The sequence below is a fragment of the Bos taurus genome, chromosome Y (assembly GCF_002263795.3).
Source record: "Bos taurus isolate L1 Dominette 01449 registration number 42190680 breed Hereford chromosome Y, ARS-UCD2.0, whole genome shotgun sequence".
NCBI classification, from domain to species: domain Eukaryota; kingdom Metazoa; phylum Chordata; class Mammalia; order Artiodactyla; family Bovidae; genus Bos; species Bos taurus.
This window is the reverse complement of record NC_082638.1, coordinates 6,752,357-6,775,255: the sequence shown is the minus strand read 5'-3', so window position 1 is coordinate 6,775,255 and position 22,899 is coordinate 6,752,357. Positions and strand designations below refer to the sequence as shown.

Below are 22,899 nucleotides of genomic sequence, written 5' to 3'. Positions count from 1 at the left end.
AAACAAGTTGAATGCAGAATTTCAAAGAATAGCAAGGAGAGAGAAGAAAACCTTCCTCAGCAATCAGTGCAAAGAAATAGAGGAAAACAATAGAAAGGGAAAGACTAGAGATCTCTTCAAGAAAATTAGAGATACCAAGGGAACATTTCATGCAAAGATGGGTATGATAAAGGGCAGAAATGGTATGGTCCTAACAGGAGCAGAAGATATTAAGAAGAGGTAGTAAGAATACACAGAAGAACTATATAAGAAAGATCTTCATCACCCAGATAATCATGATGGTGTGATCACCAACCTAGAGCCAGACATTCTGGAATGCTTTAGGAAGCATCACTATGAACAAAGCTAGTGGAGGCGATGGAATTCCAGTTGAGCTATTTCAGAATCTAAAAGATGATGCTGTGAAAGTGCTGCACTCAATATGCCAGCAAATCTGGAAATCTCAGCAGTGGCCACACGACTGGAAAAGGTCAGTTTTCATTCCAATCCTAAAGAAAGGTAGTGCCAAAGAATGCTCAAACTACTGCACATCTGCACTCATCTCACACGCTAATAAAGTAATGCTCAAAACTCTCCAAGCCAGGCTTCAACAGTACGGGAACCGTGAACTTCCAGATGTTCAAGCTGGATTTAGAAAAGGCAGAGGAACCAGAGATCAAATGGCCAACATCTGTTGGATCATCAAAAAATCAAGAGAGTTCCAGAAAAATATCTACTTCTTACTTTATTGACTATGCCAAAGCTTTTGACTGTGTGGACCACAACAAACTCTGGAAAATTCTTAGAGATGGGAATACCAGACCACCTGAACTACCTCTGGAGAAATCTGTATGCAGGTCAGGAAGCAACAGTTAGAACTGGACATGGAATAACAGATTTGTAATAAACAGGGAAAGAGTACGTCAAGGCTGATATTGTCACCCTGCTTATTTAACTTAGATGCAGAGTACATCATGAGGAACTCCGGGCTGGAAGAAGCACAAGCTGGAATCAAGATGGGCAGGAGAAATATCAGTAACCTCAGATATGCAGATGACACCATCCTTATGGCACAAAGTGAAGAAGAACTAAAGAGCCTTTTGATGAAAATGAAAGTGGAGAGTGAAAAAGTTGGCTTCAACATTCAGAAAACTAAGATCATGGCATTCGGTCCCATCACTTCATGGCAAATAGATGGGGAGGGAAACAGTGGCAGACTCTATTTTTTGGGGCTCCAAAATCACTGCAGATGGTGACTGCAGCCATGAAATTAAAAGACGCTTACTCCTTGGAAGGAAAGTTATGACCAACCTAGACAGCATATTAAAAAGTGCAGACATTACTTTGCCAACAAAGGTCTGTCTAGTCAAAGCTATGGTTCTTCCAGTAGTCATGTATGGATGTGAGAGCTGGACTATAAAGAAAGCTGAGCACCAAAGAACTGATGCTTTTGAACTGTGGTGTTGGAGAAGACTCTTGAGAGTTCCTTGGACTGCAAGAAGATCCAACCAGTACACCCTAAGGGAGATCAGTCCTGAATATTCATTGGAACGACTGATGCTGAAGCTGAAACTCCAAAACTTTGGCCACCTGATGCAAAGAACTGACTCACTGGAGAAGACCCTGATGCTGGGAAAGATTGAAGGCGGGAGAAGGGGACGACAGAGGATGAGATGGTTAGATGGCATCACTGGGTCAATGGACATGAGTTTGAGCAGCTCCAGGAGTTGGTGATGGGCAGGGAGGCCTGGCGTGCTGCAGTCCATGGGGCTGCAAAGAGTTGGACACAACTGACCAACGGAACTGAACTGAACTGAACTAACACAAGCTTCCAGCAGGGGGAAGGAGCCCTCTGTCGTCTCTGCAAGAAGCCTGCTTGCATTCACCCTGGATAACCAAGCAGCACCCCAGGTTTCAGGCATGTTTCTCTTTCTCCTTCCTCCTTGATCCAAAGTGCACAGTCATACGCCCTACACAGCCAGCCACCCTCAGCTATATTTCTCCAAGGGGGGAAAAAAAATCACATCTAAGAAGGAAGCCAAATGAATTTATCTGGAAACCAATGTAAAACCAGTTAGTTATTTCAAAGCTGACTTTAAAAAAGTAATTTTCGTACTTTTTTTTCCCCTTTATGTCTTCAGACATTTTTATAATACCTACTTTAGTGTCTTTCCTGCAAAATCCAACACCTGGCTCATGCCAGATAATTAAAAAAGAAAAACAAAACAAAACAAAAACACCAGTGCCAACCCAGGTGGATGACTGACCACCGGAGGCAGCTTCAACAGTCCCAAGGAGGCTAGAGGAGAATGAGTTGGCAGTCACAGTAAGTAGGCTTTTAATCCTAGGCAGAGACCAGCCGGTTTCCCAGCTCCCCACACACCTTTCGTGAACCCGAGGCCCCACACTCAGGACTCACACTCACCGTGTGTCCCTGGAATGTTTTGACGGGGCGGTCACAGCCGAGTCTGCAGACGTGAATACACATGTCCGTGCTGCAGGAGGCGAAGGTAGTGTTGTTCTGCCAGTCCACGTCGAGAGCAGGGGCTGCGGAGAAGCAAAGGGCGGAGGGGTGGGGGAGAGGGGACAACACGGGCATTGAGCAGGTGTGCACAGAGCTCAGCTGACTCAGAGGCGGCAGCAGCAGAGCTGAGAAACCTGACAATGTGATTAAAGCAAGACTCGCGGTGCCCACACAGCCTCGGTGCATCACGGACCCTGAGGTCTGCGGTTTACATTTGCAAGGATGACCAGACGGCTCCAGAAAGAGAGCCGACCCCCACCAAAGCGTCACCCAAAGTGATGCTTTTGGTGCCCTGAGCACACAGCAACTCGCTCCCCTGGTGCAGGTGAGATGGTAGGGGAGAAGCACCTTGCTGCTCCCAGGAACGTCACCGGGCTGGGTGATGGATTTTCTTTCGGTGGGGAAGGGAGAGAGCGGAGGAAAAAGACTTCACAGCCTATGTTCAACATGTGTGTGTGTCTCTCGCTCAGTTATACCTGACTCTTTGCGACCCCGTGGACCACAGCCTGCCAGGCTTCTCTGTCCATGGGATTCTCCAGGCACAAATCCTGGAGTGGTTGCTACTCCCTTCTCCAGGGAATCTTCCCTAATCAAGGGATGGAACCCAGGTCTTCCGCACTGCAGGCAGATTCTTTACCATCTGAGTCACCAGCGAAGCCCCATGTTCAAGGTATCAGGGTTGAAAGAAATGCCCCATGACCCGTTACTGCATTCTACAACTTGAAGATGCTGAGTTGACGAGAACATCTGAGGGGAGACATGTGGCCTTAGGATGGACACCGTCTCTACGTCCTGGGCCTTTCTCAGAGGCCGCTGGCTTGAAGACCTCCGTGAGGGTTTGGGGGACATGACGGCTTGCTTCCCTTCTGCCATCGTCCCCAGGAGATGACTCAGCACCCTCATTCTCTCCGGACACGTCCCTGTTTCTACAGAAAAGGAGGGTTAAGTCCTGCAAGCCTCTGCACAGAACTTTGCCAACTGATCAATACCTAACCTTGTCTCACGTGTTTCTTACACGTAAGTCAGCCCTGAAGTGGGACGAGAATCCAGCTCACCCAGGACATGATAAATCCGACAACCCCCTTCTAACCTTAGCTTCAACATATATTTATTAATTTTTTAACATGTATATTTTGGCCAGCTGATGCAAAGAGCCGACTCATTGGAAAAGACCCTGATGTTGGGAAAGATTGAAGGCAGGAGGAGAAGGGGACGACAGAGGATGACATGGCTGGATGGCATCACCGACTCAATGCACATGAGTTTGAGCAAACTGTGGGAGTCGGTGATGGACAGGGAGGCCTGGCGTGCTGCAGTCCATGGGGTCACAAAGAGTCAGACACGACTGAGCCACTGAGCAATTTCTGGCTGTGCTGGGTCTTGGCTGCTATGCGGGTGACTGTCTAGCTGAGGTGTGCGGGCTTCTCACTGAGCCAGCTTCTCTTATCGGGGAGCACAAAGTCAGGAGTCGTAGGGCACGTGTTTACTTGCTCCGTGGCACATGCTATCTTCCTGGGTCGGGGATCGAACCTGAGTCCCCTGCCTTGCAAAGGTAGAGTGTTAACCACTGGACCACCAGGGAAGCCCCTGTTCTTAACCTTCAAAGCAGAGGTGCACCCCGTCCACCCTCCTGCCTTCCAGAAGTGCAGGACAGATCCCATCAGCTTCTAAATCTTAGCACCACCCCTCACAGAGCCTGCAGGGGGAGGGTTTCACGGAGAGGCAACACTGGCTTTCTCAAGAACCCAAAAAGGGGGTTCAGCACACGTCCACGGCTCCTGCTGAATTTGCCACAGGCGCCCAGTGGAATGAAGGAGCCGGATCCACTTGGTCAGCAGGACGATCCTGGGAGTGTGGAAGCAGAGCCCGCAGCTGCTCTTGTTTATAACACCGCATGCATGAGCCAAGTCACAGATTTCCCGGGCCGGCCTCTGCCTTCAGGCAAGCAATTAATACGCCTGGAAGGGTGACAGTCTGGCACGCGGTTCCGGGGATGGTTAGCGGCACCTGGCCTTAAAAGCGAATGTGTGCTGAGCCCCGGCCATCTAAACAGAGGACGCTGTGTACTCAGCTGACCGGGGTCGTCGGTCTGTGTGCACTGTGTGGCTGGGACCCCGCCCTCCCCCGACCAGTCACGAGGGCTCAGCGGTTCTAGGGGGTGTGGGTGACCTGCTCACACTTGGCCAATGACGTTTGAGCATCAGCACCGCGCTAGGCACAGTCGTGCTTCACGTTGCTTTTTTCCTTTTAACTTTTACTTGAGAAAAGGGTATAGAATTGATGCTTTGGAACTGCGGTGCGAGAGTCCTCTGGACAGCCAGGAGGTCCAACCAGTCCATCCTAAAGGAGATCAACCCGGAATATTTACTGGAAGCACTGATGCTGAAGCTGCAATATTTCTGGTCACCTGATGGGAAGGACTGACTCATTGGAAAAGACTCTGATGCTGGGAAAGATTGAAGGCAGGAGGAGAAGGGGACGACAGATGGTTGGATGGCATCACCGACTCGATGGACATGGGTTTGAGCAAACTCCAGGAGATGGTGAAGGACAGGGAAGCCTGGTGTCCTGCAGTCCATGAGGCGGCAAAGAGTTGAACGCAAGTGAGCAACTGAACAGTAACGACAAACAGAATCCCAGGAAGGTGCAGAGATGTTACAGGAAGGCTCTACCTTGTATCCGTCACCCACTGGTTGCACGTCGCAGCCCTGCAGCACTGGCTGGACTTGGAAGGTGAGTGGGTCCAGACCCAGCTGTGTATGCAGTGTCACAGGGTTTGATCTCAAGGGCCGATCCATGTAACCAGCACGGTGGTCAAGAGCCGCAAGCGTGTTCCACATCACCAGGACCTCCCTTGGGCCATGTTAGTTGGCCCACCATGCTCTCCCTGGACTGAGATGTAAATGCTATCTCACCCAGGATGTGTTCCTTGGAGTCTGACTTTATTTTTTTTTCAAACTGCAGAAGCCCTCTGAGATCTATCCAAGCCTTTGGGTATTACCCACCTCATGAGTCACTCAGTTGTATCTGACTCTTTGCGACCCCATGGACTGTAATAGCCCGCCAGGCTCCCCGTCCATGGGATTCTCCAGGCAGAACACTGGAGTGGGTTGCCATTTCCTTCTCCAGGGGAATCTTCCCGACCCAGAGATCAAACCTGGGTCTCTTAAATTGCGCGCAGATTCTTTACCATCTGAGCCACTAGTTAGGTCCTGTCTGAGCCACGATTTGACCCTCATGGCTCGGGCAGTATTATCAACAGTCTATCAATAAAAATGAGTGGGTTGCCATGCCCTCCTCCAGGGGATCTTCCCGACCCAGGGATTGAACCTGGGTCTCATGTATCAGAAACGGATTATTTTCTGTCTGAGCCACGAGGGAACGTCCTGCACTTGTTTTTAACCTGTTCTTTCTCAGTGCTGAGCGGTGGAACCCTGTTAAGCTCTGAGGCCTAAGGTTTCTTGCTGACCGAGGGCACCCCCACCAAGCCTTCATGGGGAACAGCTCTGGAGAGGCAAGTCAACTGCTGATTATCAACGCATCACACACTGAGGGATGGTTGTCCCTACAGCTTAAAGAAAAGCACGCTCCCTTGTCTTCCATCTTGGACAGTGTCTACCACACCACTTCACGGTATAGATAAAGAGCAAATAGCACCCAGAGCCAACCCAGCAATGGGATACGGGGCGACCCGTGGGCAGCAACACCCCAGGTGAGAAGCTCCCTGACGGCAGAAGAGACACGTGGTCCGTGGGATAGAAAGCCTGGGACCTTGGGAATGCTCTGGGGAAAATTTACATCCTGCTGAAAGACTCAATACAAGAGTCCTCAGGGTGAAAACTGGTACAGGAAACTTATGGGCATATTCCCCTCTGAAAAAATCAGAAGCCAGAGCTGTCTGTGTTACAGACATCCCCCCATCACGTGAGCACACTGGTGCTCAGCACGAAGAATCAGAACTCTGGCAGGGTTCTGCCCCGTCGCTGAGTCCCTTCCCTACAACAGAGCTTGAGATGCTCTTAGCCTCTGTAATGAGGCTGCGATCCCCGAAGGGGGCTCACGCCAAACCCGACAGAAATCCAGCAGGCTCACCTGCCACGGTCTGCTCTGTCCATGGCACAGACGGCCGGCTCGGAGGAGGTGACACGCATGGATCAAATCATGGAGACCGGGTTGTCAGGGGCTGGGAGAGGGCACTAGAGAGCACTTTCTTAACAAGTAAGGGGTATCCTTCTGGAGTGACAGGAATGTTCTGGAGCTAGACAGCGGTGAATGCTCTGCACATTCTGCCCACTGGAAACACACACATGGACACAGACACACAAACCTACACACAGAGGCACGCACAGAGACACACGGACCACCCCCCCCACAAGAGACACAGACCCCACAAACAGAGACACACACCTACAAACACACACGCACCCACACAGACACGCCCCTTCAGAGAGATACCCACACCCACAGACCCCCCAAAGATACATCCCTTCCCACACACAGAAACACATCCACACACAAACCCCTTCCACAAAGAGAGACACACACCCACACCCACACACACACACACAGACCCCTTCCACAGAGAAAGACACACCCACACACAGACACACACCCACACACAGACCGCTTCCACAAAGAGACACACACCCAAACACAGACACACACCCACACACAGACCCCTTCCACAAAGAGACACACACCCACACAGAGACGCCTCCTTCACACACAAAGACTCCCCTACAGAGAGACACATACACAGACCCCCCCTGCAACACATACACATTGCCACACAGAAAGACATACACAGAAACACACAAACAGACCCACATACACACACTCACAGGTTGGGCGCCCAAGCTCCCTGCTCTTGGAGCCCTGCCCACTTCCTGGTGGGGAAACACAATTCTACAAAAGGCTCAGCGACTCCCACCTTCATCACTGCTGTTAAGAGTAAAACAGTATGAAACACCCCCAGCCAGCACCCCCAGAGACGTGTGCAGCATGGAGTCCCCGAGCAGAGCCACGGAAGACATGGGCTGCCTGCCTCTCCAGCAGGGCGAGGTATGCACGGGGCCCCTCCCGGGGCCTGCTGGTCGAACCAGGAGGGAACGAAGGACTGCGTGCCTTTGTCACAGTCATGTTGAGGGCCCTGCGGGGAACCTCTCCTCCCAGGCTGCTTCTGCAGGACCACACCCCTCCCCTCCTGCTTGGAGCCCTTCCCAGGCAGCGAGGTGGGTCGCGCTAGCTTGGGGAGTCCTGGGGGCCAGCCCTGTGGTTCTGAGCATCACCAGGAACCTGGATCTGCCCAGTAGGAGAGAACCTCGGATGGCGACCAACACATCACCTCAGGGCCACTCAATGCATCACCCAACGTCCACCTTGCATGCTCAGCACTGCTCATGAGGCATGCCTTCTTCCGAGCATTCACCGTTACGTTAAGAGACCGTTCTCAGGACTCCAAATTCTTATTTTTGAATTAAAAACAAGGAAAGTTAAAAAAAAAAAAAAGTATTAAAAAAGTACTCACCGGAATGAAATGGAAACTGTTGTTTGGCTTCTCCTGTGTGAGCATCCCAGATTATTGTTGTCTGTGCTCCGCAAAAAAAAAAAAAAGAAAAAGAAAAAGAAAAAAATTTAGTTACTGGTTCCTCCCAGAAAGTTATCTCCAGAAAAATTTGTCACACATGAGAACACAGCGAGCCCTTCTTTTTTTCTAAACTAGCACTGCTCAACTTAAAATTTTCTAGTAACCACAGTAAAAATTAAAAAAAAAAAAAAAAAAAAAACCAAAACAGTAAAACTTATTTTCACAATATACAGTTTATTTCACTCCAGCACAGTGAAAATGTCACTTCAACGTCAATCAATATATTCGCAGCATGTGGCCTGTGTCTTTTATGCCCACTCTTTGGAATCCAGGGTGTGTCTTACACACTTAAATCACCCAGACATCACACTTATGAACTCAGCCACGCCTGTCTGGTTATCATACTCCTCCGGACGACAGCAGCCGTAACTGATAGGCAGGAAGCTACCAATTTTGGTGGGAGTCCCATCTTTATCCTCAAACTTGAATATCTATCATTAAAAAAAAAACTTTTCTTTTTAAATGAAGAGATTTTTGGTTGCACAGGACGTGAGATCCCAGCCATGCATCGAACATGTGTCCCTCTGCACTGGAAAGTGTAGAGTCTTAACCACTGGACCCAGCAGGGAAGTCCCAAACTTGAAAAATTATTAAAAAACAAACAAACAAACAAAGCATATCTAAAACTCCGGTTTGGACCAATTTTCCAACTGAAACGCTGCAGAAATGGTTATTTCTGAAAATCCCCCTGACCGTCACTCTGTGAAGTGGGGACACTACACAGGCTAGAGGAACTGGGTTCCACTGGGGTCTGGCCCTGATGTATTGCTGTACATATTAAGAAGAAGAAAAAAAAAAAAAGATCTCCACCCCAGAAGACAGAGGAAGTCACGAATGCTTCTGAACACATTATAGTGTTGGGGAGACACTTGGGGAAGAAGCCGGAGGCAGTTCAATGCAAAACATTTGGAATTAATTCTCAACTGGAATTTTCAGCTAAATTGGAAACTTGACGCCTCCCTGTCATTGACATTTTAACAAAGATCTTCCTTTAGGAAAAACTGGCTCTACTTTGTATCAACAGCGCTAATGTTCCTGGCGAGATACTGACAGCACTGAGTGTGTTTGAAAAACTTCAGGCCAGCTCCAGCGCTAAGTCGCTTCAGTCGTGTCTGACTCTCTGTGACCCCAGGGACTGTAAGTCCATCAGGCTCCTCTGTCCGTGGGATTCTCCAGGCAAGAACACTGGAGTGGGTTGCCATGCCTTCCTCCAGGGGATTCTCCCCATCCAGGGATGGAACCTGCGTCTCTTATTTATAAGTCTCGAGCATTGGCAGGCGGGTTCTTTACCACCAGCTCCACCTGGGAAGCTCTGGACCAATTAACATTTTTATCCCCCGCTCCACCGTGTGGTTTATAGCATTTTAGTTCCCTGACCGGGTACTGAACCTGGGCCCCGAGCAGGGAAAGCGCCAAGTCCTAACCACTGGACTGCCAGGGAAGTCCCAGAGATTTTTTTTTTGATGGAGATTGGTCCTGAGTGTTCATTGGAAGGACTGATGTTGAGGCTGAGACTCCAATCCTTTGGCCCCCCGATGCGAAGAGCTGACTCATTTGAAAAGACCCTGATGCTGGGAAAGATTGAAGGCAGGAGGAGAAGGGGACGACCAAGGATGAGGTGGTTGGATGGCATCACCGACTCGATGGACATGAGTCTGAATAAACTCCGGGAGTTGGTGATGGACAGGGAGGCCTGGCGTGCTGCAGTCCATGGGGTCGCAAAGAGTCGGACACGACTGAGCAACTGAACTGAACTCTTTTTTCTTAACTGAGCCAGTGACACGTCTGGCATGGCAGAGAATATATAAACACTTTCACAATTCTGACACAACTTCACATACCACATCAGTTGTTGTAACAACTTACTATCAGTTCAGTTCAGTCACTCAGTCGTGCCTGACTCATTTGCGATCCCAAGGACCTCACAACTTACTATGTGTTACCTTAAACACACACTGGACAAAAGTAAACATGACTTATCCAAAACCTTTTATGGATCAGAAATACAGGTTAGCCACTCTGGGTTAAGCACGCACCGAGGGCCAAAGCCAGTATCCCTAACTTAAATTTCATCCCTGAGAAGATATCATTTTCAAGAACACTGTTATTATTCCTGCCACAGTTGATTCATCATGGTAGACAGTCTCTCACTCAGAGGTTCTAGAATTCCAGAAGATCAAAACCACAGAAGCTCACAAAACCTCCAAACAAGGCCCCTTTGATTTCTTAAGGGGGAGGTAGAATTTCCAGAATCTTAGAAACCGTGATGTTTCCCGAGAGATTAAACATAGCTGAAAAAACCAAGGTATCTCACGCAAACACTCACTTTGTCTACTCCAGCACTCAAAATGTAATTGCCCTTCTTGTTCCACTTCAAGGCGAAGATGGGGCCTTTATGTTGGCCTAAGGTGCTGGCCAGGTTACCTGGTAGGTTAAAACAAAGAGAGAAATCAGGGTGACTTCTGAGACACACTCGGTCTGTACCCCAGATGATGGCAACTGAAAGTACCCCCTCTTCCAACCCTGACGCGAGGGAGGCGGGGCCAGGAGGACTTACCATCCTCTGTCCATATTCTTGCAAAACCATCATAGGAACCCGTGGCCAGCAGTGTCCCGTCACTCTGTGGGCCAGAAACACACACCAACACAAACTATTTATTAGAGCCCGCACGCAGGGCCTTCATTCCCCGAGCAGGGGTCGGTCAAACTCACGGCCCCTGCAACAGAGCTGCAGACTCCTGACCTCTGGGCCACCAGGGGACGTCCCAGGCTTCCTTCCCCCAAAATCATCACAAGGCCAGGGGGCGAGGAAAACACACCGCACCCCGTCACCAATGACGACATCAATAAAAGACACCGTACGAAAAGTTACTGAGTGACTTTGGGAGACCTTGACGAGCTTTGAAATAGCTGCAGATACTCTGACAAGAGACGAGTTTGTGATGAAATGACAGGACATCCAGGAACGTGATAAACCGTTGGTGGGAATGCAAACTAGCACAGCCACTACGGAGAACAGTGTGGAGATTCCTTAAAAAACTGGAACTAGAACTGCCATACGACCCAGCAATCCCACCGCTGGGCATACACACCGAGGAAACCAGAACTGAAAGAGACATGTGTACCCCAATGTTCATCGCAGCACTGTTTATAATAAATAGCCAGGACATGGAAGCAACCTAGATGTCCATCAGCAGATGAATGGATAAGAAAGCAGTGGGACATATACACACTGGAATATTACTCAGCCATTAAAAAGAATGCATTTGAATCGGTTCTAATGAGGTGGATGAAACTGGGGCCTATTATACAGAGTGAAGCAAGTCAGAAAGAAAAACACCAATACAGTATACTAATGCATATATATGGAATTTAGAAAGATGGTAATGATAACCATGTATGCGAGATAGCAAAAGAGACACAGATGTACAGAATAGTCTTCTGGACTCTGTGGGAGAAGGCGAGGGTGGGATGATCTGAGAGAATAGCATTGAAACATGTATATTATCATATGTGAAACAGATCGCCAGTCCAGGTTCAATGCATGAGGCAGGGTGCTCGGGGCTGGTGCACTGGGATGACCCAGAGGGATGGGATGGGGAGGGAGGTGGGTTCAGGATGGGGAACATGTGTATACCTGTGGCAGATTCATGTCAAGTATGGCAAAAACCACTATAATATTGTAAAGTAATTAGTCCCCAATTAAAATAAATTAATAAAATAATATCAAAAACAGAAAAAAAAAAAAATAAACTGTACAGTCCAAAAAGAAAAAAAGAACGTGATAAAGAGAAAGTGAAAAGATGCTGGAGAGCTGTGTGTGTGTCCGGGCACAGATGCTGAGGGTCGGGTGGGAAGTTCGCATCTCCCTGGGCACACCTCAGGGTACCCCCACATAACAGGCTTCCTGATAAAGCCGCCAGACTCTTCCTGCCGCCGACGTGCAGCTTACTGAACACCATCAGGCTGGCGGTCGGCCCGGACCCCCGGGTGGGCTGACCCACAATCCCGTCCCCTTCCTGGGGTCCGCCCCAGCTCCGCCCAACACCACAAGCTGTCACCGAGGTCGCGGGGACTGCACAGGTGTCCCCGACGGCGTCCGGGAGGGAGGCAGCTTACGTTCCAGTCCAGCGAGGTGACGTCTTTGTTACTGGGGACGTCGTGGCCCCCCTCCCGGATACAGTGCCTCAGCACCAGCTGCGTGGAGCCCCCGTTGCTGTTTTCATTCAGGTTCCATATCCTGGCAGTCGAGTCTCCGGACCTGCGCAAGGAACACAGCTGGCCCTCAAGCTTCCGGGCCCAGAGCAAGCAACACCCACTGTTGCTTGTCGCCTGGCTGGGTCTCTATCTTTTTAATGTCGCTCCAAAAAAAAAATCACCGTGGTTTTCTCTCTCCACTCTTAGGTGCCCTAATCATTTTAAATGTCTGTGCATAGCTTTCCACACAGCTGAGAAAACGGCTGAATACGGACTTTTGCACAGGCTTAGACACCCCAAGGGTTCCCCCCCGCTCAAAGCCCTGCTCTGTACGCTCTGAGAAGATTTCACACATGACGTAGAAAGGGAGTGTCTATCCCAGGAGGAAGGACTCGGACACCTGGACCCCGGGCACCCCCCAATCTGATCCTGGAGGACTCGGACCCCTGGAACGTGGGCACCCTCCATGTGACCCTGGAGGACTCGGACACTTGGACCCTGGGCATCCCCCAACCTGACCTTGGAGGACTTGGACACCCACACCCCAGGCACCCCCCAACCTGACCCTGGAGGACTCGGATACCTGGACCCTGGGCAACCCCCAACCTGACCGTGGATGACTTGGACACTTGGACCCCAGGAAGCCCCCAACCTGATCCTGGAGGACTGGGATATCTGGACCCCGGGCACCCCCGGCCTGACCCCTTACCCCGAAGCCAAGAGGTCACTGACAGGGTTCCAGGCACAAATGAACACCTCGGACTCGTGGCCCCGAAGGACGGTGGCTTTGCTGGGCGGGATCTCCACGTCTCCATCTATTTCCATTGGTTTCGAGTGATTATCTGTCGCGGGGAACAGGACAGGACACGTGTCTCACTGACATGGAAGAAACCCATCCGTCCTCAGAGCATGTAAGCTTGACAGATAACTTCCTCCGCTGCACTGCCAGGTCACTTGTGACAATTGGAACCAGGTGATGGCTTCTATGAAGTCTTCACAGTCTCCAAATTTGATAGGGGAATTAAAAACTGGTGTTTATTCTTTGTAACTAGGGCCAGGCTCATAGGTAATAACAATGGGAATGAGACTGGGCACAAACAGACAGCTGTCTCTTGAGCAGAATTTGAAGCTTTCTTCTCTGTCTTAGTGAACTCCGGGAGTTGGTGATGGACAGGGAGGCCTGGCGTGCTGCGATTCACGGGGTCGCAAAGAGTCGGACACGACTGAGTGACTGATCTGATCTGATCTCTGTCTTTTATGTCTACAGTAAAAAGACGCATATTTTGTTACATTTTCCTAAGAAGTCAATGAGGAGAGGGGGACGCAGAGGATGAGACGGTTGGATGGCATCACTGACTCAATGGACATGAGCCTGAGCCAACTCCGGGAGATGGTGATGGACAGGGAAGACCAGCGTGCTACAGCCCATGGGGTCTCAAAGAGTCAGACACCACCGAATGAACAAGAGCAACACAAGTGAAATTAGGAGTTTCTGAATCCCAAAGGCCGTCTCACTCTTTGTTATATGCCTAGAACTTAAGTTGTGCTGTTGCTGTTTAAGTCGTTGTGTCACGTCCGCGTCTTTGTGACCTGGCTTCTCTGTGCACAGGGATTCTCCAGGCAAAAATACTGAAGTGGGTTGCTGTTTCCTCCTCCAGGGGATCTTCCCGACCCAGGGATCGAACCCGCATCTCTTAGTATCTCCTGCATTGGCAGATGAGATCTTTACTGGTGAACAACTTAGCAACTGAACAACAAGTCAGTTGCAAATACTGCTGCTAGAATGCAAGTTACAATTCAAATGACAGTGAGAATAATTAGGATATAAAGTTTCCTCAGCAAAAGTTCCTTCTGTTGACGGGACAAGTGATTTTATAAGACATCTTCCTGAGGTGTCACCTGCTTACCTACGAAGCTCCCACACGGACACGCAATCCTTCTTCCAGAAGGCTCACCACTCACAACCCCTTGGCCTGCTAACAACCTCATGGTGTTGGGACTCCAATGCTATTTTCTTACTGGAGCTAAGTGTGTTCCAGGCTTTTGAAGCCATGCAGACACAGCCCAGATGACCCAATGGGGACTCCAGGTTGTGAAAGGATGGTGGCAACAAGTCATGGTAGATGCCGCACAGAAGAGACTCATCCTGGATCATGCTTTAGCGTTAAGTCGCTCAGTCATGCTGACTCCTTGCGACCCCATGGACTGTAGCCCGCCAGGCTCCTCTGTCCATGGGATTTCCCTAGGCAGGAATACTGGAGTGGGCTGCCATTTCCTCCTCCAGGGGATCTTCCTGACCCAGGGATGGAACCTGGGTCTCCTGCCCTGTGGGCAGATTCTTTACCATGTGAGCCCCCAGCAAAGTCCTGAAAAGTGGATCCACTTTTTCCCCTTCTATGTGGCACAAGAAAGAAGGTTCTTGAAGGTCAAAATGAAGTCTAACTTCAGACGCTGTAAGTCTCGCTGAAGCCGCCTTTTAATAAGAGCAGGTGGGACAGAGTAGAAGTTGGAAAACAGTGGACATTGCATGCATGTGTATGTGTGTGTTGCGGGGGGAGGCTGGTGGCCAGCCCTCAGGTGGAAAGTAACCCCATTGCAGAGGCCCCCTCAAACGAAGGAGGAGCTGGGAGCTTCCAGCGCAGCTTGAGGTATGCACCTGTCTCCACGTGGCTACGCTCCCTTGGCGTTTTAGATTGAAAGACACGGAGTTTAAAAAGTTTGCAAGATTTCTGTAACAGCAGTAGGTACATAGATTTCTCAAGCCTCACCAATTACGCTTCCTTTCTGGGGTGGAAGGTGAAGAAAACGGGGACGTTCACCTTCTGGGCTGTAGCTGAAGCAAACGAGGATGTTCACCTTCTTCCTGTTTTACTTTTAGCACCTTGACGGAGAGACCCCATGTGACTGGGCACACCCACGAATGACGTGCGGGCACAAGCCATGTTATCTTTTCTTCTCCTTTCCTGGGACCCTGTCCTTGCGAACCTTGTGAACAATGATTATGGGGCCTGCTGATGGGAGGTCATTTGATTCGACACTGCACAGACAGTCTTGAAGCCATCCTGCATGGCAGCCTGGCCCTTCTCTCTGCCCAGTGGTAGAGCCATGTCCCAACTCCAGTGGGGAGAGGCCTCGGCCCGGAGATGACAATCTTCCCCCTCGGGTGTGCACAGCACTTCAGAGGGAAGGGGCGTTCAAAATAGGGAAGAAGACACACTCACTGGCAGAGACTTACATGCATGTACACACACACACAATCTGAACGTAGAACTTCCTTGAAGCTGTCTCTGAATTTGTAAGCAGGAGGTTCTCTGGCCTTCCCTGGCGGCTCGGATGGTAAAGAATCCACCTACCAATGCAGGAGACGCAGGTCCGTCCGATCCCTGGGTTGGGAAGATCCCCTGGAGAAGGAAGTGGCTACCCACACTCCAGTGCTCTTGCCTGAGGCATTCAATGGACAGAGGAGCCTGGCAGGCTACAGTTCATGAGGTTGCAAAGAGCTCTCTGCCTCATTTCGCACACACTTTTGGGCATTAGTTAACAAGAACCCTGCTGCAACCAACCACATAAGTCGGCATTCGCTATGAGGGCCTGGTAACCTCTCAGTGACCATGGGCTCTGAGTGTCATGTCAGAATCTGTCTGCAGGGCAGGACAGTGCAGGGCGCCTCCAGAGATGAGACCCTTCTGAGCCGGGCGGTGTTCACACGGCAACACGACTACCTTTACACCCAGTGAGCTGTCAAAGCAGCAGAACTCCTACAGCAGAGGATGTGCAGGTATTAGAGAGTCACGTCATCGGTACCACGTATACAATTAGACAGCCAGCGGGAATGTGCTGGGGCTTCCCACGTGGCGCTCATGGTAAAGAACCCGCCTGCCCACGCAAGAGACGGGGGCTCGATCCCTGGCTTGGGAAGAGCCCCTGGGCGGAGGAAACGGCGACCCGCTCCACTACTGTTGCCTGGAGAAGCCCGTGGACAGAGGAGCCTGGCGGGCGACAGCCCACAGGAGTCGCAAAAGAGGCGGAAGTGACGGAAGCGACTTTGTGCACACACACGCATGGGAATATGCTGTTGTGATGCAGGGAGCTCTGTAAACAACCTAGGGAGGAGATGGGCTGGGACGGAGCTTCAAGAGGGAGGGGACATATTTATCACGTGTATACCTATGGCTGCTTCGTGTTGATGGACGGCAGGGGACCTATGTATACCTATGCAGACGCTGGTGTTCATGGATGGTGGAAACCAACACGATACTGCACGTTAATTATTCTCCAATTAAACAAACCAACCACATCTAAGGACTTCGATGGGAAAATTGGAGCAAGAAGGCCTCCTGGGTGCAGAGTAAGCAAACGCTAGCCAAGGCCTGCAGGGCACCGTCCAGCGGACCCAGCCAGAGTCAGAGGACACTAGAGGAGCCCGCTGGGACCAGGCATCCCACACTCACTGATGGCGTGTGCTCCGTTCTCCTCCCCGTTGACTGTGGCCTCGCCGTTCTTTGGTGGGTTCTGCTGGGAAGCGGCCGCGGGCGCTGCCGTCGTGGCCGCTGCTGCTGCGGCTGCCGCCGCCGCTGCAGCTGCCGCGGCCGCAGCCGCCTGCTGCTGGGCCAGCTTCTCCCGGAAGGCCTGCTGCCGCGTCTGCACCACGTCCGGCATCACCGCGTCGATCAGGGACAGGGACTCGATGGGGCGGCCGTCGAACACCGTGCCGTCCTGTGGACAGAGCCCCGGGGAGGGGGGTGGGTCAGCTCCGGCTGGGCGTCTCCTGGGTTGGAAACGCAGGTGCCTGGGGCCCCGGGGAGGCGTGGGGGGCTGGGACCGGGAAGGGGTGGCCCATAGACACCCAGCACTCGGTCAATAACAACCTGAACCCAGACGTGAGGGGGTCACCCCAAGCCTCCTATTTCCCATCACAACCGGAGGGCTGCAGTGGTCTCAATGGAAGGGGGCGATCGTGCTCCTCAGGGCAGGGGGGCATCTGGGAAAATCTGGAGGCGTGTCTGGTGGTCATGACTGCGGGGGGGTGCAGCTGGCATGTAGTGGGGAGGGACCAGAGATGCCACCCAACATCCTGAAGTGCACAGGATGCCCCCTCCGCTCTGAGAAGTCTCTGGCTCAAGCTGGAAAGTCCTGCGCCCCCCGACCCCCAACAATCAGGCTCTGACTCATAGCGTATCTTTCCATCTGACATTATCAAACGCATGTTCTGCCATGTGAAGTGACTTCCGGGGACTCAGGATGCAGACAAATGCAGCCACGAAATTGCTAACAACGGCACCGCTGAGTTACCACGCCTATTTCCTCAGCTTCCTCTCAGTTTCCTAGTTTCCATCGGGGATGAGGAAAAAAAAAAAAAAAATCTCCTACCCTTTTAGAAAACACAGGAGGGAGTAAGAGAGTCCTTTCCTGAGAAGGTGCTCTGATTATTAGAGTCACAAGAAACTCCAGGCCTCTCGCTGTGCCTGCTAGATGTTCAGAGAGGTTTTAGACCGTTTTTCCCTCATAAATCAGGAAGAACTGAAGGACGTACGTATCACCTACAAAGTGCTCGAATGAAACAGCACCCCAGCCGACTACCGGATACTACACGATATTTGAAAATTAGGGAACAACAGAAAACAATGTAGAACGTGGCAAAAAGAAGCCACCCTCATCCCCTGATTATGCCCATGGAGTGGCCAGTGTTGACCGGCTGGCCAGACGGCTTCTACATCACCTTCCTTCTTTGCATATTCATGCCCCAGACGGATGACGATTTTGCAAAAGGTAGCAACTGCGCAGAGTAATAAAACGCTTCCTTGCCTAAACTCTAAACGCACACCATCTCACTCGTAACAACCGGAAAGCTAAGTGATCAATGAGACGACCTTGCAGTCTCCTCTAGGCGATGTTGGACTTTGAATTGACAAGGGAGAGAAGGTATGGAAATGAAAGACGTGGAAACTGGGTGTGTGTGTGTGAAAGTCACTCAGTCATGTCTGAGTTTTGCAACCCCTTCTCCAGGCCAGAATGCTGGAGTGGGTAGCTGTTGCCCTCTCGAGGGGATCTGCCCAAGCCCACGATCAAACCCAGGTCCCCTGCATTGCAGGTGGATGCTTTACTATCTGAGCCACCAGGGAAGCCCAAGAATACTGGAGTGGGTCACCTATCCCTTCTCCAGGGGATCTTCCTGACCCAGGAATCAAACCTGGGTCTCCTGCATTGCAGGCGGATTCTTTACCAGCTGAAAATTCTTTGCCTTTACAAGGGAAGCCCATATGTGTGTGTGTGTGTGCCCATGTATATGTGTGTGTGTGTGTGGATGTGGATATGTGTCTGTATGTGTGCCTGTGTGGGTATGTGTCCGTATACATATCTGTTACACGTGTGTGCGTTTGTGTGTATCTGTGTGTGCGCAGGGAAATCCAATCACGGCGTCGCATAATCTGAGAGCTGGGGTCCTGTACTCCTATCCCCACATGTGTTTTGTGGGAAAAAAAAAAAGACTTAGATGGGGTCACGTTGCCAGCAGAAGATCCCGGGCACCCCGATGTACGAAAAGGAAAGAGGAGATTGCCTGCTGTTGGGCAGGAACGCCTACAGTATCCGCAGACAGCCAGGTGTTCTCTGAGATGCGGGGTTTTGGAAAACGACAGAGGAACGCATGTGAGAGAATGTGAGATACACTACTTGTGTGATTGTAAAAGCTTAAGGGAAAGTGGAGGTAAATGCTACGAAGAAAAGACAGGCCTGCAAGGATGAGAAAGGGGAAGAGCAGGCGGAGGAAAGCGTGGAAGGGTGCAGGGAGATGGGCTCGAGGGTGGTGTGATCGTGGGAGCAGACTTCTGGTAGTGAAGGGGAGGGGGCGCATGGCCACTGAACGGGGTCAGCTGTGCTGGATGCGTTGGAACAGAAAACGGGGACTTGGGGCACAGCGGTGTGCTGGATGGAGGTGGGGTGTGGGTAAATGGAGGCAGGACGAAAGAGAAAGGGTGGTAAGTGCAGTTACAATCAGAGGGAGTCAGACTGAGACTCCGGGAAGACCCGGACGTCACAGGAGGCCCCGGGATCCTTAGAGGACAGTCCCCAGACAGAAGCAAAGCAGGTGGGAAGGGGAGCTGTCTTGACCCCTCACCTTTTATCTTTAAAAGGCTTCAGTTCAGTTCAGTTGCTCAGTTGTGTCTAGCTCTTTGCGACCCCCTAGAATACAGCACGCCAGGCTTCCCTGTCCATCACCAACTCCCGGAGTTCACTCAAACTCATGTCCATTGAGTCAGTGATGCCATCTAGCCATCTCATCCTCTGTCGTCCCCTTCTCCTCCTGCCTTCCGTCTTTCCCAGCATCAGTGTCTTTATAAATGAGTAAGCTCTTCACATCAGGTGGCGAAAGTACTGGAGATCCAACTTCAGCATCAGTCATTCCAATAAACACCCAGGACTGATATCCTTTAGGATGGACTGGTTGGATTTCCTTGCAGTCCAAGAGACTCTCAAGAATCTTCTCCAACACCACAGCTCAAAAGCATCAATTCTTTGGCGCTCAACTTTCCTTATGGTCGAACTGTCACATCCATACATGACTACTGGAAAATCCATAGCTTTGACTAGATGAACCTTTGTTGACAAACCTTTGTCTCTGCTTTTTAATACGCTTTCTGGGTTGGTCATAGCTTTTCTTCCAAGGAGCAACAAGCACCTTTTAATTTCATGACTGCAGTCACCATCTGCAGTGATTTTGGAGCCCCCCCAAAATAAAGTTTCTCACTGTTTCCATTGTTTCCCCATCTATTTGCCATGAGGTGATGGGACCAGATGTCATGATCTTAGTTTTCGGAATGCTGACTTTTAAAAAATGTTACAATAACCCATTTATAAACTGCTATAAAATTGGCCCTGATATGCACATGCCCTGATCTATAAAGAGGGAGGGTATTTAAGCAAATCAGGAGCAACTTAAATGTACACGTCTGGTCCCAACCTCCCGGAAGCAGCTGTGCAGTGAGAGCTCTAACAAAGCCATCGCTTGAAATAACCCTCTTGAACTCAACAGTACTCATCTCTCCGCTTCGATCTTCTGGGAGTGCCCTCGCTCAGGTTCACATAAAACACAGACTCTAGTGAAGTGACTCACAGGGTCCCTCTTCCACCGAACTGCTGAGAGACATCCAGGAGGAAGGGTCATTTCCGTGCCCGAGGCTGGCCCATGCCCATCGTGAGGCATGGCTGAGCCTTGAACGAGGCGGGTCTGACCTCCCAGGGTCCACTACACGCAGATGGACGTGTTTCAGCACGTTTCCCACTGTTTGCCCTCCATGGCGGGCGGAATCCGCAGGTACAGAAGGGCTGACTGTGGGACCTGAGCACCCCCTGTGGATTCCGAGAGACGACCGTATAAATCAGCATCCTTTTCAATGCATCATGATGACCGCTTTACGGTGAACGGTGTCAGATTCTTGATCTCCAAAGAGGATTTAGCTTCGGGACCAGGGACCAGGGTTGATCACTGAAGAGCTTTTGTGTAGCAGAAGTTTTATTAAAGTATAAAAGGGGACAGAGAAGGCTTCTGACACAGATACCAGAAGGGGGACGAAGAGTGTGCCCCTCAGTAGCGTTGAGTTCAGTTGCTCCATTGTGTCAGACTCTTTGCAACCCCATGGACTGCAGCACAGCAGGTCTCCCTGTCCATCAGCAACTCCAGGAGTTTACTCAAACTCGTGTCCATTGAGTCGGTGATACCATGCAACCATCTCATCCTCTGTCGTCCTCTTCTCCTCCTGTCCTCAATCTTTCCCAGCATCAGAGTCTTTTCCAATGAGTCAGCTCTTTGCATCAGGTGGCCACAATATTGGAGTTTTAGATTCAACATCAGTCCGTCCAATGAACACCCAGGACTGATCTCCTTTAGGATGGACTGGTTGGATCTCCTTGTAGTCCAAGGGACTCTCAAGAGTCTTCTCCAACTCCACAGTTCAAAACTATCCATTCTTCAGCACTCAGCTTTCTTTATAAGTCCAACTCTCACATCTATACATGACCACTGGGAAAACCATAGCCTTGACTAGATGGAGTGTTACCAGTGTAAGCAAGGGAGCTATATCCTTTCTCATTAATTATTACAATAAATCAAAAGAATGTCTCAAGTTTGTGAAAACTTTACCAGACCAACTCACATAATTTACATTGTAAGATAACAGGATTAGCCAGAAGGTTTTCAGGAAGGAGAAACTGTCCTCAAGCAGGAGATACACTGTTGTTATATAATCCTTAGGACAGAGTTTAAAGTGAGCTGTTTATGTACTCATCAGTTCAGGCTTAAACAAACAAACAGAAAAACTGTTTTATGTGACTAAGACTTAAGGAATGTCAAGGGAAAAAAAAACAACAACAGATGTTTGTCCTTTCCTCTTCCTTGAGAATTTCAGGCCCCTATCTTCACCTTGAGAACCCCAGACCCCTTTCTCCTTCTCCTCCTCCTTGGGGACTCAGGACTTCTTATCAACCTGCCTAGGCATTGCCTCTCAGTGACACCACTGTGACCAACCAGTCCACAACCATCTATGGGGCCTTGGGAGCTGGCTCCTTGGGTATCACAGCACTGGGATCCCCTGCTGGAGAAAAGGATTTAGCACAAAGGGAGAGAGGACCGTAATGCACTGGGAGAGGCCGTGGCAAACTCCCTTGCTAAGGTCTTTTCAGAGTGCCCAGGCTCCCCAGGGTGGGGGCGTGCTGCAAGGCCCACATCCTAACCCCCCGCCTCCCCAACCCCTGGGAGGAGGGCCCACATTACCTCGTTGATGCTGATTTCGGCCTCCACATACTGCAGGCCCTTCTGCAGGATGGAGATGAGGGCGGCGGGCGGCACTAGGGTCCCATTGATGTTGGACTGGCTGATATGGCTCTCGATACCGAATGTGAACGCCGAGTGGGAAAAACCTGCAGGAGCACACGGGAGGTGGGGAGGGAGGGTGGGGTTCCATGAGCAGGCACCCCTGGGGGGTCAGACGCACCTAACGAGTACGCGGCAGGGGGGTGCGGTCATGCTCACAGGACGCCCAGCCTCTGGTGTGGGCGGTGTCCCAGAGGCAGACGGCAGACCAAGGTGTGACTGCATGGAACAGCTGGTAAAAAAGCAGAGGCTTAAAAAAAAAAAAAGAAAGCGCCTTTCCAGTGCCATTATTATTATTTAAACAAAAAACAACTTATTAAAAAAAAATCTTTTTTGGCTACCAAGTGCCACAAATGGGATCTTAGTTCCCGGACCAGGGATCGAACCCGTGGCCCCACCGCACCCCTGCACTAGGAGCTGAGGAGTCCTAACCACTGGACTGCCAGGGAAGTTTCCCCCTCCCCCCATCCCCAACCCTTTCCAGCATTATAAAAGCAAAACAGAGGTCACAGTCTGCCCCATTGTAGACGTTACAGAAGTTGGATCCCAGGCTCTGTGTGCCTGGGTTCTGCACGGCTCCTTCCAGAAGCTCACGCTGATGTCTGCTGGCAGGAGCCCCCTCCCAGCATTTGGGGCAAATGAAGCTCACCACCAACAGTGGGAAGAAACACGAGGTGGTTCTGT

General features: G+C 50.7%; 1 protein-coding gene across 8 annotated transcripts in view; it reads right to left on the bottom strand.

The window, feature by feature from the left end:
• TBL1X (transducin beta like 1 X-linked) overlaps positions 1-22,899 on the bottom strand; it is a 245,297-nt gene that overhangs the window by 7,213 nt on the left and 215,185 nt on the right. For all 8 annotated transcript variants that reach the window (XM_024987975.2, XM_059883982.1, XM_024987972.2 and 5 more), the window contains 8 exon segments: positions 22,117-22,262; positions 16,799-17,063; positions 13,057-13,189; positions 12,270-12,411; positions 10,708-10,771; positions 10,477-10,574; positions 8,031-8,091; positions 2,405-2,526 (listed from right to left, as the gene is read on the bottom strand). In XM_024987975.2, coding sequence (XP_024843743.1) covers positions 2,405-2,526; positions 8,031-8,091; positions 10,477-10,574; positions 10,708-10,771; positions 12,270-12,411; positions 13,057-13,189; positions 16,799-17,063; positions 22,117-22,262 — 1,031 coding nt within the window.